Source organism: Anas platyrhynchos, chromosome 4 (genome assembly GCF_047663525.1).
Source record: "Anas platyrhynchos isolate ZD024472 breed Pekin duck chromosome 4, IASCAAS_PekinDuck_T2T, whole genome shotgun sequence".
Lineage (NCBI taxonomy): Eukaryota > Metazoa > Chordata > Aves > Anseriformes > Anatidae > Anas > Anas platyrhynchos.
In genome coordinates, this window is record NC_092590.1 from 55,253,626 (window position 1) to 55,278,696 (window position 25,071).

A 25,071-nucleotide genomic window follows, 5' to 3' on the forward strand; every position below is an offset into this window, starting at 1 on the left:
TGCCTTCTGCTTATGCTAACATCTAAAACTAATGTGTCCTAGAAACAATGAAAGAATACACTTTTATATATATATATATATATATATATATATTTATATATAAAATCTTTTTTTCTCCCCTTAGATGCGCAGAACGGGAAGAAAAGAGCCACACATCTCTTTTCCTAGAGTCATCATTTTATTTCACATTTTTTTGCAAACAAAAACTACTTTATTTTTCCCAAAGGCACAAACTTATTTTTCAGACTTGCACAGCAAGCAATATAAACTAATATTTTTCATTTAGCTGCTGCAAAAGGCAACTAACGATTTCTTTTTCTTTAAATCACTTCTTTCTGAATACTCTAGTTTTGTCACAGTGCCTATTCTGACTCAAGGAAAAAAAAAAAAAGATGTATTAAGTAAAGCATCCCATTTTCTTTATTACTAAAATGCGAATAAATCAGACACAATAACCAATACTGCAGACGCACATCAAATGCCATAGACAATAACAGAAAGTAAAATAAAGAGCTCTTAATGGAAATCCCAGAAGTCAAAGCCCATTCTAAATAAATTGTCAAAGTGCCTTGTACAGGCTTCCCTGTGAAATGAGGGAGAGGGATAAAACGAAAGAAAAGAGCGGGGAATAAACAACACTTTAGATCACGGCTTGGAGTCTGAAGAGGGAGGAAATGGGACAGGGCAAGATGGAAAAGCCTGAGGAAGAAAGGTCTCTATTATTAAAATGTTTACCTCCTGTTGGAAACATCTCTAAACAGTCTGGCACTAAAAACCTTCAGGACTTGCTCACTGAAGAACGTGCCAAAGGCAGCTTTCTTCCAGAGTCGACTGGCTGCTTCCAAACCATTGCCTCATCCCCAGCAACAGTCCAGATGCCAAAATGCCAAGTGTTGCAAGCTGGCTCAGCCACCAACCCGGCCAAAAAGCTCCAGGCTGTGTGACTCTCACAACCCTAACCCTGGGCTACTTCAGAGGGGAAGACCCTCAGACATGAGGCCTGCGAACAAGTACACGGAGGAGACAAACTCTGCAGCCTTCCTCTGGCCCCATGGCACCAGCCCCCCAGCCACAGCAGGGTGTGCTGACTACAGTAGGGTGTTCATAAACATCAGCTGTCACTTTTCTGCACCACTCAAAAAAGGTCGTGTAAGAAACAACCAGTACCATTCAGAAACATTAGCAACCAGTACCCGGCAGAGAACTGTGCTAGCTAACATAGTGCAGGCAGCAGAGAAGAGACAACATGACCACAACCAGAAGCAGCTATTTTTTCTGCACTTAACTGCACAGCAAGGCTAGATAAGAGCACCATATGCAAAAAAAAGGACAGGGGAACAATTCTAGAGTCTGTTTTCCAATCTTGTGGGTTATCTCTGAGAATTTTTTGAGACTACACCCCTCCCACCACCCAAAAAAAAAGAGATAAGACAAATTCACATTCTTCTTGAATCCTAACTTTGATAACTTAAGGCATCAGAAGCACTGCTGAGCAGATCATTCTAGTACATTAAATGATGTCTTAAAAAATATCTTTGTATTTCTGCAACTCCTGAGAAAGGTATGGAAAATACATTTCCAGAACAGGTGTTACAGGAACAGGATGGAATCCATCAGCAGTAATACACAGAAGTGTTTGGTGCTTTATTTTCACAACATTTATCCTTATTACAAAAGCTACCCATATCACCTTCATACCAAGTCACACAGAGCAGAAAATCAATGTAAGCCTGGCCACAAGACAGAGTTAAGGTCCTACCCCCGATCACGTTAGGCAAGTTACTTCCATCACTTCAGCAAGCACATGACAGTAACAGTGACAGTTACCGTGTACATGTAATGCCTCATGACTGAGACTAAAACGTTTGCAGTCTACGTCTCACAAAATGAAAGCCTCCCCTAGCTTTATTGTAATGACTTCGTAAAACGCTTTTTCACTCTCCTGTTCCTGCAGTAGGAAGACACTTGAAGGTATCTGCTCAAAACCACACACCTAGTTGATGACATATTACAATCTTCTGCCTCAAACACCTGATCAGGGTGGCCATTTTAGCAATGCTGGCCATTTAGTGAAGGCACTAAGGTGTCTACTGCCAGGTGCTGATAGAGGGTTTGGGACAAATGGATACCCACTTGTCCTGAGACTCTGAATGATCACTCATTTCTCTGAGTACCTCCTATCTCCTACTGACCCTCTCTCCTCCACAGAAGTAGTCCTTTTTCTTGTGCAGTAAAAATCATCAGAGCTCAGGTATATTCAGGTATAAATCCTTTGTTGTGAGGGCAACAAAGGCAGATGCACTGTTTGTCCTGAACATAAAATAGGAGCCCTCCAGTCCCATCCCCAAAATAAGGCTCCACCAGTTGCAAGCCCAGGTTTTCCCAAGCACATAGTTAGTTTACGTATTTGTGTAGTTGTGTTCTTCAAATAGAGAAAATCCACAAATGGATGCTCATCTTCTAAAAAAGAAAACACAACAAAACCTTTACACCACTGTGTACCCCAATCTGTTACGTGAAGCTTGGTGAGATACTGTATAAATGGTCAGAGTTGAGTGCTGAAGTTGTGTCTTTTTTGTTTGTTTCTTTGTTTTGTTTTGTTTTTAAAAGGTACTACTTTTCATGTTCCTGCAACTATGAATCTAGGACACCAGATGTCAATGGGACAAATCCAACCAAGCAGTCCTGAGTGAAGAAAAAACAGAACTATTTTAAATCTTCCATGATTTTTCTATTTTCCCTTCCTCTCCAGTAAGACATTGCTTATTTAAGGTCTCATATCACATGGTGAGGGAACAGTGGTGGCAACAAACCATAAAACAATGTCCTTTGGTACTGTTCTCAAAAGGAGACTGTAAGTACAGTCTCCAAGCTTGGCCCTTTTTGATAGCAGAGGTTTGGTGACCAACAGGCATTTTGGAGACAGCTGGTAAAACAAGATTAGGCAGGACTCTTAAAAAACTTCAGCTTTCAAGCAATGCTTCTTACAGAAGACATTTTGGAGATTAACAGTTAATTAACAGTTACTCTTAACAGTTACTTTTGTTAAATGATATGGTGAGGAAAAAAAAAAAAAGAAAAAAACAAATAAAGACTTCAATACTTCTATTGAGGCTGTTTTAGTACCTGATATAATCTGCATTTCTCCGACATAACCAAAAGCAACATACAACAATGAAATTTCAAGGAACGTTTTATCAGTAAAAGAAGCAACGACATAGCAAAATGAAGCAAAGACAAGATAAAACAGTTCTTAAAAGGACTAAAATACAGTACAATGAAGGCAAAAAAAAAACCAATCCTACCAAACCCCCAAAAGGCAGCAACCCAACACAGGGTAAAAATCAAAGCTCTTCAGGTTCCGTCTGTAAAACATGAGTCTCTACAAACATGCCTGACCCATTCGCAAGATCCTTCAGACACTTAGCTAGGATTTCTGTCCAACCCCTCTGGCATTTACGCACCTGCCCTGAGTCAGGTCAGTCCTCTGTTCTTCACTTCTCTCCTTAAAGTTCTCACCCACTTCCAGTGCGATATTCACACACCCATCCACCCCTTCCCCTGGCCAGATCTTGGCTTAGATCCTTTGGTAGTTGGCTGCTACATGTTGCTGGTAAGACTCTGCACAGCAGATAAAACCTGAGAGCTGCCTTACCTTATGGAAACTTCAGGGCACAATGGCACTGGAAAGCTGATCCATTCCCCCTCTTATAGGGAGAAGCTAGGTCATTTCCTTCCCCCTGCAAAACAGCTCTGGTAGGTATGGGAAGAATCAGTTGCTCTATTTGGTACCGTCCCCAAGGCTTGAAATTCCAGAAGATAAAGTATCTCTGCAGTAGGACAGCCAGGCTGAAATCAGGACTAGCCACTGTGTGACTAACCTATGAGACCTTCCTGGGGTTGTTTATCAGCAGTTAAGAATTTGAAAAACCTCTGCCAGGAAGAGAAGGCGTTTCAGGCAACAGCTGATAAAAGATCTAATGAAAAGCACCAAGACAACTGCACATGAAATTCTTGCAAGAAAGCGTCAGTTAAGAAAATATTCGGAGGATGGTTGCCAAAACCCAGCCTCTAAGAAGACCTTGTTTCTAAGAGGAAATGGAACAGAAGCACTTTCAGAGAATAAGCTTCAGAAATGAAAAAAAAAAAAAAAGAAATAAAAATAAAAATAAAAAAAAAGAAAGGTTGAGATGATGTGCCATTCACAGATGATTCCAGCCTGGATGGATACGTATCCAACAGAGTTCTTCGCTCAAATAGCAGATCGTATTCCTAAAAAGAAAAGCTTCCTAGTGAACTGAACTTAAAGTAAGAAGGCGTTTCATATTTGAGAGTTTAGGAAATTCTATCCACAATAAACCTTCAAGAAGACATTTATCTTTTTTTAATTTTTACAGATTTATATTCTAACAAGCAGCCTCTCAGCACTTGACAATTATTAATCCAACCCATTTCAATACCTATGTATTTTCACCTTATGCTACATAGTGACAGCTCCAAAAAGCCCAAAAGTAGTTGAAAAGGCTAGGAAAACCCACTATTAATCTTAAATACAGGCAAATCATATTGAAACAACACAGACAACAAAAGTCAATAGATTTTTGTTGCAAAGGAAGTGTCAAAGAAGTTTCAAAATATCGAGATGTTCCTGAGGTCACAAAAATATTTTTGGGAAAACATTCTTGAGTGATTGCTAATGATGCCCCTGTTATTATTTATGTAGGGTCAGATGAACAAGGTGCTTTTTTAACATGTGAAACAGAACTGACTTTGTCATATAAAAGGCTCACAGTCCCGTCTAATAAGTAAAAGGAGAATACAGAACTACACAAACCTGTAGGACTGAGAAAACAAGTCAGCCAAATACAGCATTGCACGGGCCTTGCTCTGCCAAAGACTAAAAATACGAACGAGATAGAGGCTTTGCAAAACAGCTCAAGAAAGGCAACAGGGAAGATTGTGCCTTCATGAGGACTATTTATACAGAACCTACTGCCACAATGTAGACACGCAGGCTGTCTCATGTACCTGTAGATTTACAGCTCTCAGCTTTACAGGGAGCAGCAATAAGGGTGGATAATTACCCAAAGTATTTATCCAAAACAATTTCTTAAACATAAACTCTTGGAAAGCCGAAACCTCTCACAGGATTGCCTTGCTTTGCACTTCAGCAAAACTCAGTTTGAATGGATCAGTGTTCCGCAGTCTCTTGCTCTGTCAATCACCAACCTACACTGGAAAAACCCTACTATTTAGTCTGCTGAGATGCATATTTCTTTTTTTGACATAAATACAAAGACAGGCCATTCTAGTTGTACTCAAGCATGCTCCTCAATGGCCATTCTCCCCTTCTCATGCACACAGCTGAGCATTATGGTTTACGTTACCCTTGACCCCTCACCTAAAACACACAAATAAATAGCTCTTCATTTTAACACGGTAATAAAACTTAAAGATTAAAAACTCTGGGTTCATATAAAACTGTTTCAGATGTCCTCACATGAACCTAAATCTTAATGCTTAATGAGCCTTGGGGCCCGTCTCTCTAAACTGGAGACATGCCAAATCCATGATGCCGATAATGTTTTGGCTTTACAATACACAGCCTGAAAACCACAGAACACCAATCCCTTCTTACCTCAAGGCATGGGTCACATTCAAAACTTCAAGTATGTCTATGAAACTCAAATACCTTCTTAGTTTCCAGGAATAGCAAATTCAAACAAAGCTTAATTAAGCGTAAGGGGCTAAGCAGCCACTAACTTCGCCAGTGAGGTATCTGGCAAGACAAGAGGCTGTGTGATGTACAGTGCAGGGACAAGTGCTGAATTGATACCAGGGCCACACCACTGACAGATAAGTATAATAACATATAAAAAACCTACAATCTACAATGACTGCATACTTGTTTTCGCCTACCAGCTCTCCCCAAGTGGCAGGGCAATTTTAAGTAAATGACATTAACTTGCAAAACCAAACAGATGTTTAAACAGCCAAACAACTGAAATACCCTACAGATAATTAAAGCTGTTCTGAAGTCGAGTTCCACACCTAGCGGTACCACTGATGCAGAAGACAAAGTTTAACTATCCCATAGCATTATACTTGCACTGATCTGGCACATATCCAGCCCTCACTGAAAACAGCATTCATGTCAGCCCAAAGCTTGGTCAGATGCACTGTAACCATGATGCAAGCCCAAAGAAACTCTGCTCTCTGAGAATAAGCAGCTCATTCATCACCAGAGACATAAAGAACACAAGCCAAGGAGATCTCTTATTTATAGAAGAAAATGATTCTCATGACAGAATAAATGATAAATTCCTTTAAGTAATTCTTGATCACAATCACTTTCAGCTCACGTAGATTTATAGCCCCACTTCATGCTTTTCTTTAAATACTGTTAAAACAATCAGTATCCATGACTAACTCCTCATGTTTTTTCTCACACTTAAAAGTACAATAAAGATTGCAAGTTTTATTTTTAAGTGCATATATCCCTAACATGCATGACTGAAGGGAAGTGCCTTTCCTAGAATTTTTCCTGCATATGAAAAGGGTAAAACTTTCCCCTCAACATACTGTACACGGCCAATTTTACAAAGTTTAGTTAAAAGCAACAAACCCCCTTTGTATTTGCTCTTTCAAAAAATAGAGTAAAGGAGCAGAGTCAAAGAATGCTGATTACAAACATTAATCACTGTTTTTGGACACTTTAGTAACTTATATAACACCACATGCTAATCTAGAAAATAAATACCTTGGGAAAAAAAAAAAATTAGGAAAACGTTCATAATCTAGTATCCAGAACTGCATATGCAAGTGACATCTATCTTTAATCACATATGGTTATTACTCTTTCACCGTATTTATGCCATGGCTTCCCAACATTATTTGTTCGAACTTTCACATTTGAGTGAAATCAAAGATTTATTATGGCTGCATTTACTGCTATAAATTGATTTACATACAAACATATAGCAGACACGCAAAAAAAATGTTCTACATATGGAACCCATGGCATTCACACTATCATGACACTCCTGCGCTTCACTGCAAGGCCAACTCATTTGTGCTGATATCTGAATCTGGATTTGGTTTAAGGTCCACATCCCAGCTGTTGTTACGTTTTAATAACTTTATGTTTTGGTCCTATTCCTGACATTACAATCTCATTAACATTACTGCAAACTTTCAGAGTGGTGGGACAGCTTGATTGCTGAGAAAGCTCAAGAGAAAATATGATTCCAATTGCTTCTCATACATGCTTACAGGTGCATTTCCCTACTCACTAGGCACCTTCAACCCTTTGATAGTCATATCAAGGCAAGTAAATAACTTGGATTTTCAAGTCTCAGACCTTTCTAACTGCTGAATGCCCAATGTGACAGGCAAGAATCGGCAGCAGCAGTGCAGGGCAACAAGGGGAGGCGGGCAGCAGGGAGAACAGAAAGGAACTGCTCTCCTTAAAAACACCTCAAAGAGTATTAGAGCAATTAACAACTGGGCAAGTTTACAAGAAGTTGTATTCGTCTTTGCCTTCATGTAATGATTTTTAACTTACTAATAACAGTTGTTGCATGATTAGAAATAAAAGCGACTTCTATTCCCTTACCTACTGTTTCAGTAAAGCTGAACTAACCATATCAGTGGGGCAGGTAGGGGCAGACAGCATGAACTTTTTCCTGTTGCAATCAACCTTCATTCAGATGTCTGAATCTAGAGAATATCTAGGTAAAACCTAACTATTAAAGCTATGTAACAAAAAAAAAGGGGGAAAGGGAAAGGGAAAAGGAAAGGGAAAATAAAAGGGAAAAGGAAAAAGGGAAAGAGGAGTATGCTGGAGCACAAACTGGGAATTTCTAGTGATATTTGCTGCTGTTGATGTTGCATTCCTTCCTCACACAGATTTCTGTCTTGTCCCCAGGAAGGCATATTTGCCCTCACATGCAGCAGCGTAGCCAGGAAGCTCCTCAGTCTTTGCATACAACAATTTAATACACAAAGCAAGAACGGAGCAATAACTGCCTCCATCTAGCTGTGTCTGATGTCCCTTGCTGAAATCACCATCTGCACCGATGTCAGGCGGCTATGCTAAAAAGCCATGAAATCATTTCAGAAAAACAGAAGTAGTAGTCATTGGCTTCTCAGCACAGCTGGGTGAGCAGCCAGAGCTGGTACTGTCAGGGAAACTGCACAAGTGGGCTTTCAAAGCCAGCAAGAAGGAAGGGCTTGTGTTACTCTCATCTGTCAGCATACAACTTGATGGCATCCTGCATTGTTTAAATATGTTCCTGAGCTGAGCGCGGTGAGCTAGGAAAGTGTCATAATGAGGCTGATTGAGATGCCAGCGACCGAGCAAACACTCCCAGGGAACCAGGCACAAGGACTTGCAGGTGCCTGTGGCTAGCTCAGGAGCGTAAGGCTTCCCCACTAGTCAGGCTGCTGGTGCACAACATGTCCCTCCCAAGAGCCTGAGCTTTTGGCATGGTGTAGTTTTTTTCATGTACTGAAATATGTGCATAGCTGCTGGACGTGAATGAATGATCTGTAACCAGTGTAGTGACATCTGCCTGAGTTTGCAGTGGACTGCTACAGCAGTACCTCAAGCGTTCACATCTCAGTAGTCTGCTAGTTACCAGAGCCGCAGCTGGGAGAGATTTATGAGTCAAGGGTCTGTCAGCAGGGAAGAGAAATGCTGCAAAAGGCTTGCAGGAGAAGGCGAGCGTCACTACAGGTTCTGAAATATCCCTTAAAGGAGCAGATAAGAGAGAAAAGGGAAAGCTCCTGTTACTGCCTCGCTGAAACAGGAACCTGCACCTGACGAAGTGTAGGCCATAAGCATTGCAATCAGCTGGAGGGAGGCCTGGCATTACTGTGTGAAAGGCTCCAACAACCTGCTGCAGACAAACATTTCCCCTGTGTCATTTTGCACAGGGCTAGTCTGGCTGTTAGCAGACTGGACCCCATCCCTGGAGGTGTTCAAGGCCAGGCTGGATGAGGCTGTGGGCAACCTGATCTAGTGGGAGGCATCCCTGCCCATGGCAGGGGGTTGGGACTGGATGGTCTTTAAGGTCCCTTCCAACCCCAACCATTCTGTGATTCTGTGGTGCCTACCTCCTCCCATTTTGGGGCAAAAAGCCTGCATGGTCCAAGGGCAGCTTGAGACCTGTTTGGGAGACTGAGGGCAAAGTGGCTGTGTCCACCAGCTGACATCAGTTCCCAGTCTTGTAGCTGCTGGGATCCCTCAGGACCCAAGTTCACGTTCAGTCCTCATCTCAAACTACAACAGGCAACAAGAACACTGAAACACCCATCTGAAAGTAAGCCCCAGTCCATGCTCACATGGACATCACCCGCAAAAGTGCCTGACTGTGAGCTGTCAGCTAATGACACTAGCAATTACTGTGGAGACAAACTGAGGCAAGTTTGGCTTTTTCCTAAAACTTTCAAGCTGCAAATCCGATAAAGCAGACCAAAGGTAATGTCTTCTCCCATCTTCAGAAACCTAAGAAACCTCTAATTCCTTTTTTGCATTCTCTAGCTTATCAGAGATTTTAAGATGCAGTTTTCATCTACTTTGTTGAGTTGTGATAAAAGCTCAACAGATTGGAAGAGAGAGCTTGAATACTGGTAGATTTTATTCATAAGGTGGGTACCCTGGTGAGGTCTCTGACAAAACAGAAAACTCCTATCTACAAAGTCAGTATTGCCGTGGCAGCTTTACTACCAGTGCTTCACTGAGCAAGAGATAAAAAAAAAAAAATTACCAGTGCTTCATCTGCCAAAGCTTGTACTTTTCAAAGATGCATTAAGAGCTCTGTGTTACACCTCCAAATTTCTACTGAGTTCTTACAGCAGACTTGGATGCAGCGAGGAACAAACTTTTATTGTTGGTGTCATAAATTCTTCATCATCAGAAAGCCAGACTTGAAGGCCTAAGTGGTGGCTCCGGTTAATGCTATGCAGCCTACTAGAATTTCATCCACCAACCACGGCTGCCAGATGCCACATGTAATACGGACCTCTCAGGTCAGAGGTTGAGGAGATAGGTCCCTTCAGACTAGTTTGCACAGATCCACAAGGGTGAGCAAGGACGAGCAGTTTGCCCAACACCACAGAACAAGTTAGCAGTATAACCAAGTGTTGTCCCTTCACCTGTGTGCTACTGGAGCTTACAGCCTCCTAAAAAATACATATTAACACTTCTTTTTTTTTTTTTTTTTTTTTTTTCTAAATCATTAGTTAAGCTTTCCATCTACAGCATTTAAATCAGACTACATCTGTGTACTTGCAGATAAGATTAGAATCTAATCTTGAGATACACATCCCTTACTTTTCATGCAACACAATTCAACCTTAACGTTTAAAGAGCACTGTGAAGTGACTCAGCACTCAGTACTTCAATTGAACACGCAGAGGAGTGAGATCTTGAGCAAGAGGCAACCCTTGCGTACAGAGAGGTAAACGCCACACTCCTTCCGAGTTACACAACATTTGAACAACAATAACAACTACTTCCCTCCTCCCAAAGCCACTCCTCAGCAAAGACATGCAACTACAATCAAACAAGATCGTATCACTTCCTTTATGCTTTTTTCCACTTTAACAGCTAAAGTTCAAGGTATCTGATTAATGACACAAGTGAGATATACAGCGGTATTTACACATGTAAGTTTCAAAGCTATTGTAAACTACCTACAGTTGACTTACAGGATATTAGCTCAACCATACTGCTGAAAACAGACTCCGAGTTCCAGCACCTTTCCTAGTATAAAACAAACAATAGCTGCAATGTTCCAGCTAAACATCTCAGGAGATCTCATTCATAAATTGCAATATGCATTCAGTTCTGCACAAGCGTCATCCTTCTGGTGTGCAAAGACAGCTGTTACCTACTTCAGGGACAACCCTGCCTGCCCAGGGAAAGAAATCCGTCCATACAGACGATTCAGGTCAGCAGATTATCCCAAACTCCTGACATCCTGCATGGGATTTTCAAAGAACATGGGGCATTAGGGCACACTTCCAAATTTCTCTTAAAAGTCACCAGCTTTGGCATCCAAGGCCACAACGTGCTTTTGGAAGACTCTTGCCAAAAACCCGCTGTTAAAACCACAGAGAGAAACATGCAAAAGTTAACTTGCATCTCTTGTCCAAAAATTACAAAACACATCATTCAAATACACCTTTAGGTAAAATTTGGAGGATGTCTAAACTTTCCAGAAACTATAAAAGCAGCTGAGTATTGATGGTGTTCAGATGGTTAACTCTTGACAGGTCCAAGACTCTCGGACCTGGAGTTGCTCCAAAACACTTCACTGCAGTGGAGACATCTATAGGCAGGTGTGGAACACCATTCGCCAATCTGTGGTTAACATCTTTAAATAAAAGGAAACCAAAAAGCAAACATCGTTTTCACTTCACATAACTCAGCTAAGGAGCTGGGGTGGAGTGAGGGAAGCACTCTGCAAAGCCTGTTTTCTTTAAGCCACATTTCGATCCTCACCATAACAATAGCGTCGGCACTGAAAGGATGCTGCTGTCAAATACCAGTGTGTACAACGTCAAAGCTTGCAAAAGGAAACTAACAGACATACTCATTAAAATTCATTTCATCCATAGTCAAGAACATATTCAAGGCTCAAAACCATAAGTGTTACTTACTCACACAGAAGAATGCCGTTTTCTAACCCAGAACGGAAGTCTTTCTCACCAAAACTTCTGCCTGTCACTTGCTGTAAAAAAGTAGGGGGAAACAAAAGAGTGGCATATGTTAGAAGGTGTGCTTTTCAAGAGCAATTCATAGCAAACAGTTAAAGCATCTGCTGCAAATGAAACATGCAAATTTTACGGGCATTGCTGAAGAACTAAGTTGTGTACCTCAACGAGGTTCTTCTTCCTGTTTCACTGAGCTATTTAACCCATCGAACAGAGATATTTTTTGCAGCTTATTAAAAATCTAGTATTGGGTTTAAACTTTTGCCTCTAACCTCTCACCTAGCAAATCCAGCCGGAAGCACTCGCATGAGTTGTGGCCCTTCAGCCACACACCACCATATTCCTTGCCATATGAAATGACGTTTCTCATCATGAAGTCAACTGTGAGCATGAACACCATCTTGGAGGAAGCTCAGGTTCTGGCACATACTCAACCCTCTCAGGGATGCTGGGACCAGGCAGTACATTCTGCATTACAAGCTCTTAAGTTCTCCTCTTGGAGATGGACCATGAAGGAACCGTCTAGGAATCCTAATCCTGCCTGAGGGTGCTGGATGCTAGAGGCATGACCGAAGCCCTGTCCATGACTCATTGCCCTGTTGACAATGGCTTGCCTCTCATCCTCAAATCATTCTCAACTGATGATGTGCTCAGCTAAAGGTATTACCACCAACAAATACGTAAAAATAGTTATGTTTAGAGAGAACTGAACAGAAACAAACCAAACCAAAACAAAAGGCCTGCCTTGTTTTCAATTGTCCTCCAGGAGGTCTTCTCCTCGCCCAGCCAAAACATTGACCGGATGCTTACAGAGTTCTCATGGCTTGCATCCAATCTTTCAGCAAGACCCTTGCTCTGGGCGTTGCTTCTACCATAGAAGAATAGTGGACTGGGGACACATCTGTCCTTACGTACCAGTTTTCTCCTTGCTGTTCCATTCAGATACAAGACCCTTCCCCTCCCAGTTTCCTGTCATAAAGACAGCAATTTATAAAACCTGACAAGTTTGGCACTTTCCCACGGGATTAGTGGCTGCACTAGCTTCGCAAATGCTGGTTGTAGCTACGCACAGCCTTAGACAGATGACAACACTTTGTTGGAATTAAAATGCAAGTAAGAAGCCTAAAACCTAATCCCCCATTTAATTGTAAGCATATTGTTTTTTCAATATGAAGGAGCTTCTTCTACAAACAGTTCACAAAACTTTACCCCCCCCCCATATTCTCAAAGTCAAAAGTCAGATTTTATTTGAATGCATGAAGTAGAACAAGGCACTGGGTTGCCCTCACGCTTCAGTAGAAACCAGACACAATTTGCCAGAAGGAAATGATCTCTGATCCTCTAAACTACTTCTAATCATAGAGAATCATCTCTAATCTTGATCGGCTGGGAGAGAGGGGAATCACGACAACGTAACCATTAGCATTTGGGATGAATAATAGACTCAGCACATCAAAATTGACATTTATTTCATCCACAGTATGGTAATAGAAAGGAATAGGAAGAGCTATTTCATAAAGACTTGACTCACAGGGGAAGAGCTCTGTGCAGGAAAAAAAGAAGACGACAATAATTTTATTTCCCTTCTCAACCTAAAGCAACATCAAACGTTGTAGCTGTGGAAGTCAATCTTTTCATGTGTTTGTTGAACATCTGCATTCACCAGGGAGCAGTACCAAAACTGTGAACACAATTGAAGTAAGAATCGACCTGCCAAAAGCTCTCCCATGGGTATTGCTGTCATTACTGCTGGTGTAGGAAGGCTGCATACATAATATCTGGCTGCAAGAATAACATCATGAAATGCAAATACACAGCTGGAACAACAATTCATCTAGTAAGAGGTACAACAAGAACTGACAGCAGGTGAGGAAAGACAGGAAGGTCTAGAAACAGTGCATGTCTGTTTAAAAAGGAACTGGAAGTAAATGAGGCATGGAAAGGTTTGTGCCTATTCTAGATGCTCCAGCTGCAGAGGGGAAGCATTCATCAGCTACAAGTCTCCTGATTTAGCCAATTAAAATGTATGAAAAGTGCATCAGAGAAAGGCTTGAAACTAAAAATAAGACTGAAGATGACATTATAAATGTCAAAGATAAAAAAAAAAAAAAAGAAAGTGTGCAGAGAGGAGCAAGCAGCTGGACCCATTTTTTCCAAGAGGAACTTAAAGCTCCGTTTCTTGGCACATACACACAGGTATATGCATGCTTACACGTGGAAAATGCATGTTTAATCATGGTATCACAAAACTGTTGTGTGTTTCACAGGCCTATGCTATGAATATGATCTGAGCATGGTTCTGTGCCCAGCAGTTCATCTTCTCACATATCTGGGAACAAGCCTCCAGTGACTGCACAATACTCTGAAAACACTGGCATACAGAGGGCATTGTTTATGTTGCTGCGCTTTACTACTGAGCTTCACTGGACAAAAGAAAGCTGTAAATCTGCAGCCAGGTACAGAAAACTGGAAAGTGGGGGGAGCAGATCTCTAGCCCATCAGCTTTCGTACTACAGAGGAGTGGTATTCAGACCTGAGCCATGTCACCGGTACACACAACACATTTTGGCAGTCTAGGAGAAAGCAAGGTATGCTGAAGAGTTACCTATTCACTTCTGCAGTGTCAGCACACTGTAGCACAGGGGCCCACAAGTTAGAGGTAAGCATCTTAAAGGAAAAACACAGCTGTATCCTGCTAATGATTTCTAAAAAACAAAAAAGCCTGCCACTTCTTCAATGTTTTATAAAGCTGATAGGAAAAGAGTTGTTTTTCCATGTCATACTGCAATGCAAAAATAGAGAACAGAAGTGAAACACAAAGTTTCACTAATAATAAACACAATTTATTATTGTGTTTCATTTACGTAAGAAGGAATTGATTTTTATTCATCATCTGGATGACATTTTCTTCTCTAAAAAGCTGCAAACGTCTTCATCCAGGGCAATTATTTCACTGCCGGATGTGTTTCTCAGTTTCACTACCACTTGGCAACCCAGAAAACTAAAGCTAAAATGAGTAATAAAAGGAATATTAGGAGACTAAACCGCAGCACACTGACTCTCCATGACAAGCTTTATGGCAAGGGCTCTAATAAGTATTTATACACAGTAACACTTCTTCTATACAGTATTGTTGCTGATTAACTCCTTTGTTCCTTGCAGTTACGCATGCCACTACATCTATGTCATCACGCGTGGCTGTCATCCAGCCACTAACCAGTGCCACATTACACAACCCTATTTTCACCAAGCGTCAGTCTGCTTTGTTTTCCTTGCATTTTGTGTTGCTGCTGGTGCTTCATGAGACTGAGCTTGCAAAGCCTCTGGTGGAAAAACAGCTTAAGGGCATGAAAAAGAAAAGGTGACAAATTAGTGAGCAGATGCTGTCCTCAGGTGAAATTTATCTCAGCCAACAAGCTACAAGTAGATGAATAAACATTAGGCCATCAGGGACAACACTTTGAGAACAGCTAGCCTGATTTGCTGGATGCACATCTGAAAAAGCATGTAAAGCAGCGAACAAAAATATAGACACAGCAGGGAGAGGTCTTTGTTACCCATTACACATTTTGGAGGGCTTGTGAAGCATGGCAGAAAAAAAAAAAAAAAAAAAAAAGATTTTTCACAAAGTTTGGTAGGCTGTTCATTTCTTTATATATAGGTATGCTGCATTTCAATTTTGTGCAATCACTTCACAATCCCATGTCAACTTTGACTTAAATGAAGAAGTCCACCCTGCTACAAAACTAGAAGACGTACTGCCTTTACTTCATGGAGTTGTAAAACTAAGGCTTAACCCATAATAATCACATGTGTGTAAATAGGAAGCACTGGACCATATAAGTAACAGGCAACACAAGCCACCAAAAGATGATGTAGGACAGTTTTTAGGACATCAGGTTTGGGCACTTTTAGAGTAACAAATTCCTACTTTCCAACTTCCAAGATTACTTTTGAGCTAATAACACAAATATGCCAAACAACACTGATGAGGTTCAAGTCTCCTTTACAATGGTGGACAAGGACTGCAGCAAACTGGGAGAGCCTTCACTGGATCCTGCGTTTGATGCTTTTACAACAGGATTTAAACTCTTAAACTTCTATCAATATAACCCAGCCCTGAACAGTCATATTGTACACATTAGGAAACTAGAATCTAGCACCGAACCATGGCGTGAATTTCTGTTATCAAGGACAAAAACATCGTAGGCTCAGATTGCCTAATGTAGCCACCAATGAACCACCTGAATTTTTTGTGCTGCAGAGCTGGAAAATGTAAAGAATGCATGGGAGTAAGGGGAGAGATTTCACACTTGGGTAGCAAGATTAATCTGTAAAGAAAGCACTTAATATTATTTATCTTTAGATCTTCCACACACTGGTTATTTAACTTCAAGTGCAATTTGCAAAGTTAACTAGCCGTGCTGAAGTCTCCTTTGTTCTCTTTTTCCTCCTGCTGTTTACCCTCATCCTATTCTTTGAAGTGACACAGAGCTGACTTGCTCTTTATCACACTTCATAGGAACTCCATTTTTCCTTAGCAACAATAGCATAAAATACAGGCTATCATATTGCCTCTCTTTGCTCTAAAATCCCTTCTGCCACTACCACACTGTCAGCTGGGTTAGCTGACAGTTTGGTGTCAACATGTAGCATGGGAGAACGATGCCACTGACACAAACATGCCCCCAGCCCCTTTGATGGACACAATTCTAAGTTGTCACACAGAATGATTTCTTTGCTACAGGATGATAATCAGTGCCTTTTTCACAAAGGGAGAGACAACTAAAAGCCACCACAGCTGATTTTTTCATACCCTTTGCCTAGTTTAGTGAGCAAACAATACTAAGAATGGTATGTATTTATATTTAATGCATACACTAAAAAGAACAGATCCACTTAGCACTTCATTTAGTAAACCTGTCAAAGAAAATACAGAAAGAGGAGTAAAATAATTGCACCAAAGTCCCATTCCATCCCCATTCCTCCTATTAAACATTTTTTCCCCAAGAGGAAGACAACAAAGCTCCACTTACACCCCAGACAAATCACAAGGCTACAGAGCAGCATCGCTTTGTTGACTCGGCCCGGAGCTTAGTGGGCTGCTGACAATCCCCCCTCACTGCTTCGTAACTCACCAACGGAGAGAAGAGATCTGCCTCCGAGCACCTGCACTATAGCTCTGCCTGCTGAACGGCCAAGAAATGTGGACAGAAGATGACTGCAGGCAGAGGAGGCTTATTGCTGCTGATAAAGCACAGGCTTCACGATTCCCTTTTAACGCACCACCGCCATCAGCAAGTATTACCTACCCAAAGCTTTAAAGTTAAATCTGGGAAGGTTTTGCTCTCACTAATCCTGCCCGTCACCAGAGCTTTCCACATGAAAATTCTGCACTGGTAACAGCAGCATTATACATATGGTGTTGCCATACATTGTTTGGATTTATGATCACACAGAGCCGCGCGCGTCTCTGCCAGGACATCTGGTAGTATAATCCCAGCTGGCTGGCAAACTGCTAAGGAGTGTTAAAATTTCACGATAGAGTAAATCAGTCTTCTTTTTAATCTCCCCTCCCTAACTCTGTTTGTATACATGCCCAGGTGTGCTGCCAAACGTAGCAGCCTTCCCTTAGGGGCAGGGTGGGACAGAAAACATTTCATTAAAGGCTGAATGTTTTGTGGAGAGCAAAGAGCAGCAAGAATAAACTTAAAAGCTACTTCCATCAGACTTCTCTTGGCTGCAGCGCAATTCCCAAAAGCTTCACCTACCAGCAGGTCATCTGTTACATCAAATTTGTATTTGACAGTCAGTAAATTGCTAGTGCATCATTGTCTTACGGGTAACCAGCTTCTTATCTGTACTTCAAGCAGTATTATCAAAATTAGATACCAGATGACAGATATGACAGAACACCCCAAGATACCTGGTTTCAATCAGTGGTTCAGTTTAGGGTTCTTTTTATTACCTAAAAGAAGAAAAAATAAGGCATCTACAGGAAAAAACTTATTTCCTGTGTTGTGGGATCCATCATTTCTTCCTTAGTTTTAAGATGAATTAAAGAAGGGGGGTTGCAGGCTCTCACACACAGATTTACCAGTCAGATGTTTGTCATTTATCCTCCTCCTCTACTTGGGAGAATAAGGAGGAATGAAATGTTATTTCAAGGAAATAATTCCTATTTGATGGTAGCATAATGGTACCACAATGGTATGTTCTTTAGCTCTGTGCTGCTTTCTTTAAGCACGCAACCTCACGCAGGTCAGAGGAGCAGAGATTGGGAGGAGCATGTACCACGTAGACCCAACAAGTGCAACACATACATGACAGCAATGCAGGATGCACCTCTTTCATCCAAGGCACTCTTTAAGCCAATCCTGGCCGTTCCCACAGAGCCTGGCCTCACTCCACTTCAGTGTCTGGAGGAGTCATCTTTTTGGCGGCTGACTAGGTAAATTGAATCCCTTTTTACTACTGCACAGCCCATTCCACTTCAGGGTGAACCAGTCCTTCCTGGAAGCTCCTAGCTGCACCTTTGAAGGGAAGAGGAGCAGATGACTAATAATTACTAGCTCTCATGAACACCTTCCAGGCTTACCTTTCCCCAAGGTCTTGTTATTTTCTTACCCAACCAGGCTAAACAGTCTGCTCATTGAAAAATGAAAGGCTGAGAGAAGTTACTACAAATTTTCCAGCTTCTTTATTATGATTCCCTAGGACTTGCCATGTACAAACACCTGCACTGCCATCCTACCGTCCTTCTTTCAATGCATGCAGAAAAAAGTCTGTATAGTGAGCTACTCTCCAAAGCTAGAGCTATTGATTTAGCCTTTATTGTTTCCCTAGCGTGACGTTTCTTAAAGGTGGAATTGGTTCTAATAGAGAACTCAAGTTTTGGCTACCAAACTCAGTGTAGCTGGCAGCCTAAAATGCCCGTCTCCTTTTTTTTTTTTTAAATAAGGTTAAAGCTTTTTTAGAAAATGCCTGAAGAATTTTCACTTTGCCTCAGGTTGATTCCACTAGCAACTTTCCAACAAAACGGGAAATCGGGAAATCTGAGCATCGCTGAAAGGGCGAGGAGCTAACAGACAAAACTCCAACCCACTCCAACCCATCTAACGCCCTTTTCCGCCTGCAGCATCTCACAGGAGCAAATTCACAGACACTTGAAAAACCACTCCTCCAAAATGTATGCTACATTGCATCATTTACATGTTGAAACTGAAACAGCTGCTAATAAAACCCTCTATTTTCTCTCCTCCAGCTTTAGAGAATTTAGGGCTTTAAACACTTCCGATTCAGGACTGTGTGTCAACTAATTACAGCTGCAGAGACAGAGCACAAGTAGCAGCTTCCTCACTGAGCTCAACGTCTTGTCTCTGCCTCAAAGCAATGAAGAGATCAACAGCTCTGTAGGAGATGAAGGGATCACCGCAGTATCCAGATTTGTTAATCGCCCCTTCACACGACTCTAACCTATTTTACATTATTGCTGCATGTATGTGTTACAAAACCATTCTGCTACTTTTTGGACAAGCAAGTTTTTTGACACCAGTGCACTGCTTTGAGTCGGGAACGTGCATCTTGGCAGACAACTTGAAGACTGCACACATTTAAAGCTGGACAGAGACAGGAACACAAGAAGCTGCAAGTACAGAGGCCCAACACCAGAAGCACTTCAGCTTGTCATTAACCTCTGTCAACAGACAGACTACCAGAGCTCAGTAATTACTGAGCAGTCGCAATGAAAAATGTCTGCCAGGAGACACCAGTTTCCCTTTTTGAAGAAATCAGATGTTCACCTGAGCCAACCATTACTGAATTTAACCAACCATTTACAGATGACACTTTATGTCCTTAGGTCTCAGAGGAGCCTCTCAATTGCCACTGATGAGCATCACTAGGCACCAGCCTACCTTGAAGCTTTTAAATTTAAAGTCATATCAAGACAATTCCATATGTAAAGTGTCCCATTTACAGTCTGTAATTTAAATATATAGATAAAAGTACAGCTTAGCAAGACATTTTAAGATCTGACCTGATTCTCTTGACAATAGGCCCGGAAGCCCAGAGCAAGCAAAGCAAGAAACTGTGGGAAATAAGTTATTTTATATTGACAGCGCTGGAAAGCTTAGCTTTATCTACTGTCTGTGCACTGCAAAACACTGGTCCTTCCAAAGGAAAGGGAAAGGGGAAAAACAACACTTCTGAGGGCAGGATCTGAGCTCCTTGGACGTTCCCTCCAAACTCTGGGTCATCACTTGGCAGGATCTCCAGCAGGAACAGAGTTGCGTGCCATAATTTTTCAATCACTTGCAAACGAAACCACAGAACTACCAGCTTCTAAACAGGAAAAAAAATGTGCATTTCAAAAACCGTGGAATGCAGAAAAAGGATCCACTTTCCTGCAGAAAGAAGGCTGACCTTAATTCAGGCATACAATTTCAAGGCCTTCATTAGTAGCACTCTGGAAGTAGATTTGTTATTAAGCTAAGTGTGCTTTTGTTCCTGCCTCTATAGAGACGAGCTAAGGGAAGGCATTTAGGCTCTGAAAGCTTTTCCAGCTAAGCCAGTTTTTAAACACCATTTGGCCACCGAGCAAGGGTGGAGCTACATTCCCAGTGCTGTGCGGAGCAGAAAGGGCCTGCTGCTCCCTCAGGGCATGGAGCAGCCGGAGATGGCCCCAGCGCAGTCCGTGTCCTCCCCAGTGGGGCCTGAGCATGGCAGGCAAAGATGTGTGTCATACCAAGGCCCAGCCACAGCACCTGATGTGGCAAATTGATGATCTAGGTCCAGGGTCTATGCCTGGAGTCCAGTCAGGATCAAAGCGAGACAGGGCCAGAGACAGGACTGGGGACACAGGCACAGCATGGGTCTAAAGTTCATCCAGAGAAAGACCCACAGCAGTCACTGGGCATTCAGTGAACCCTTGAGCTGTCCTGCAGAAAGCAAAACATGGCCCAAAGTCAGGCTCCACTAAGAGTGGCTACATCAAGTGGGACGGAGTGGCCACAGCCAGAGGGCTTGCACTGCAAATGCCACCTCTATGCCAGGCTACTCCACATCTCCAGATGCTAGCAGAGATGGTAATACTGCAACCCACAGGCAGTAATTGGTTCTTAAAGACCCTCTGATTCACTTTACGTATCATATAGCAATGGAAACCCCCTTTCTTCTCCCCTCACACCCTATATGAAAACTGGAGAGGGTGACACATCCACAAAGAGAATGCTGCCATAAGGGAAGAAGCAAAAATGATAAAGTAAAGGAATAGAAAGGTATGGTGAAACAGAACAGCCATTTCTCTCCTAAGTACAAAGGCATTACAACCAAATGGAAAGCCTACTGCAGCCTCTAGTAAAGAAAACTTTTTTTCTGTTCTCCCCAAATCTGCTCCATGCCTCCAGTGTCCTACACCCCGAGAAACCCTGCAGAAGAAAATGACAGCTGCCATTATTGCTCCAGACTAGAGAAACAGTTAAGTACAGCTAGAGTCAACTAATGTTTTTGATCAAGTCTCTTTCAAAGTGGACGTGATTCATCAGTAGACTTGGCTGCCTTAAATAGAAAATAAAGTACTTCAAGATTTCAAATGACAGAGTGCTCTTCAAAATGCACTTTCTAGAGTAGTGGCCAGCTTAGACAAAACTAAAAAAGAGAGCCTCCTTTTTCCCCCCTTCTGCAACATTTACTTCTCTCTCCTCCTCTCCCAACCCCCCAACATTACTTTTTTCCCCAGCTGAAGACCATTTAGACCTATCTTTCAGCAGATTGCTCCCACAGGAGATGGCCATCTTGCAGTGTGTAATGAGCACTAGAATTGAAAGACATTTTTCATTCATCCTGTTTAGCTGTTTAGCTGGAATAGGGCAGCTCCACGTAGATACTGATAGGGTTTTCTGGTAAACGTAATTCATAAATCAGTATCGTTGTCTCCCTGCAATGATAAACATACCACTTAGAGATCGAGAGCATCAAATCAAGATCCATTTACACTGCTGCCCCTGAGATACAAAACAGCAAGGCTTCGCAGGGTAGATTGCTCCTATTTTCTCCCCTGCTGCTCCAGATACAGGGAGTCTTTGTTTGGAGGACATTGAGAACAGAGCGAGAAAGGGAGGAGGATTGATGATGCTTACAACAATAATAAACACTGCTCTTTTCTACGGCGAGAACACCTGCTGCCTCCATCAGTTCAGGCTCATCCATTATGCAGCACGCCAGCAGCGATGGCTCCCGAAGCACTGAGGCCATGGCAAACCTGACCGAGGAGCAAGGAACGGATCAAGCAACCTCATGTTATCAAACAGTCTACCCGAGCACTCAGTCTCTTCCCTGTTTAGTGCTGTATGAAACGGATACTAGGAAGAATTAGATTAAGCATCTGGTTCAAATACAGGAATAAATGAAATTGCCTTCAACGAAGTTTGTCAATTTAGCCTTGTAGTAAATAAATTCCTGAAGAGAGAAGAAAACCCAACAACTATTTTAATTGCTGTTACTTTTATTTTTACTCTTAGTGGAAACCATGTAAGGTCTTAAATGGATTGAAAGGAATGTAATTATTTAACTGTAATGCTTTAGTAGTGGAAAAGGAGCCTATTAAAAACATGCTTAACATTTCCAATCTAAACAGTAAGAACTGCAAGTCTCAAAACATTTGCTACCTTTCTACAATTCTAAAAATCTTTGGAGTTGGCCACTTTCCCATCAGACATCAGGCTTGTCCCATGAACATTTTCATGCTTCTCCCACACCATCGCCTCCAGAGGCAACTCCAATGCTACAATAAACCTGCAGCATTGTCAGGACCCAACATTGAAAGGTATCTTTAAGTGGTAAGGGATAGAAAGCAAAGTACTTTTAGAATGAATTCACAACTTTCAGCTGTCAAAAAGAAAGGAAAAAGCCTGACCGATTAAAGTTCTTTGTTCCCAGATTGGTTTTCCAAATAACTCCAGAAATTCACATCCAGAAAGCAACCTTTCCCAAATCTGAAATAAAAAAACACACCTAAGGATCTTGAAATTATTCATTAATTCACTCCTCATACAACTATATAAAAAGGAAAATAAAATTGCTTTAGGTTACTTAACTACTTTGATTAAATCAGACCGTTTTCAATTTTCACATATTATTCAAATAGCAAATGAAATTAAAGACGAATAAATATTCTCAACTTTATTCCTTTTAAAAAGCACAAGGGTATTGACAACATTATGTGGCACTCTTCAGTAGTATTTTACTTCTAAATGTGGAGTAGCATTACTGCTTTACAAACAGCAAAATGAGCCAATACTGTTCAAAGAGGGTCAGAGCAATTAATAACCTCACCTGCCAGAACAAGAATCCTTGGCTAGTCTACAAGCAAAATTATAAACAACATTCAGAAAGAAAAGAAAAGAAAAAAAAAAAAAAAAGAAAAAAGAGAGAGAAAAAAAGAAGAAAAAGAAACCAAGACTACTACACATTTAAGTAATACAGATATCCCGTGTATCAGCCAACATTTTTTGGACAACACTGCAAAACATTCTTTTGGGAAGGCGTTCACTTATAGGAAATCGTATTTCTCTCCCCTTGTACTTTATTGTGAAAAGGTATTTGCATGACAGCAGGAGTTTTGTTGTTCAGTTCGAATGCTCATATAGTCTGTTCAATCCTGCCTGTTTATAAGTGCACCAAAGTCAAATTAAAATCTAAAATAAAACCCCCTCGTGATGTTTTAAAAGCCAAAACTCAGGAAGAATTCAAAGCTTCTTTCTCTCTGGCTAAAATTAAAATTTTCTCTCGTAACCAGCTGATTCTGATAGGTGCAACTTCTAAGCCCCTTTTTCTAAATATTGCCCAGCCTAGGCTGCAAGAAGCAGTCACCTGTGGCAATCTACCAGGAACAGCTGTCTGATAACAACCTGTCATCTGGAATTAAGGGCAAGAGTTTAAGATTTTACATGAGAAGGGGAAAAAAAACACATAATGTTCCTGATTTCATGAAAATATCCCCTTACAGAGAAAGACAATACGCTTTCTGAAGTGTTTGTGAACGCACCTCCTAGCTTTTCACTCCATGGCTATGAGCAGAATATGAAAGTGTTTACATGGAGCTGGAGAAGCCACTGGAAAACCAACGTTACTTTGCCAAGCCCGATCTGCTGATACACTTGCAGCCACCACCTGACTTAGCTATGCCAGTTAATCTGTCTTAAAAGCTAATTTTTCTTCTGGTATCAATCCTACCATTACTGTTTTGGTACATGACGAGAGGCACCAGGTATCTGAGCTGGCTCTTTTTAGCCAAGACAGGAATACCAGCACACTCTCCAACCATCTGTTTTTATCATCCGCTGCAAAAGTTGGCCAAATAATTGTAAGTCCAGCACATTTGTAGCCTTTTGCACATTCTGCACTCTGACTCCACACTTTAGAGAACTGCTAGAGGTTTTCTCCCCGTTAGCTTGAAGCGATATTTCCTTATTCTCACCCCACTTTGCCTTTTATAACAAGATTTTTACCCGTCATTAATAAAAGGAGGTATTTTTCCCTCAGCCACACAACAGTAGTGGGTACAAATATTTAATAAACCAAACACCTACATGGAGCAAAGGAATTTAATAAAGGCACGTTAAAAGAGAGAAAGATAATCCTCCTGCTGCTTCACATGGTGGATGGCTGGAAAGGTGTAAACGGGAAGGAAGGGAGGGCAAGCAGGGCCAGGTGCCTTCATTGCACAGCATTGCATCACATCCATTTTGTGCTTATCACTTTCAGCTGAAATCTGGGCATGAACTTTCTCTGCTCCCTCAAAGTTTGACTTGGGCTAAAACACGAGGAGACATGAGGATAAAAATGAAGCTGCAGACAGAAAAGTCCTTTAGCCATTAGGAGCAATACATAAATCCTGTTGATGCAGGTTATCTCCTGACAGAGAAGCACAGCTGCTGAGTCCAAAAATTACAAATCCCGTGTTTGTCCAAACATTAGGAACACAAGAAGAGGGCTCAAAACATTTATTCTAGTTGTTTCTTTTCCATCTTCATGAGCTGACACTGTAAAACTACTTGAGGCATTTGCATTAATACAAATTAAGCGGGATAACTAAACTGTGTCTCTAGCTAGTTGTCTTCTTACTGCTGATCTGAAGAACCATTATATAATGGAACTAAATTGGATGTCTATTAACATGAAAATACAGATTCAACATCAGAAAAAAATAATATTTTTGTACATTTCACATCCAAACCACAGGCCAGCAAACACTAGAATTTTCTCCAAGACTAATAAAAGTAAGTTACTTTGTGGTCTTTGGTTACTAGTCTAAAACCAGATACATTACTTTAAAACTTTGTTTTTACC

General features: G+C 41.3%; 1 protein-coding gene across 11 annotated transcripts in view; it reads right to left on the minus strand.

Annotated features, from left to right (window-relative positions):
- Positions 1–25,071, minus strand: part of LIMCH1 (LIM and calponin homology domains 1) — a 171,550-nt gene that overhangs the window by 97,638 nt on the left and 48,841 nt on the right. For 10 of the 11 annotated variants that reach the window (XM_027457186.3, XM_027457184.3, XM_027457183.3 and 7 more), the window contains exon 2: positions 11,668–11,738. The exons of the other annotated variant lie outside the window; for it this stretch is intronic. In XM_027457186.3, the coding sequence (XP_027312987.1) occupies positions 11,668–11,738 (71 nt within the window). The remainder of the gene's footprint in view (positions 1–11,667; positions 11,739–25,071) is intronic. 11 annotated transcript variants of the gene reach the window in all.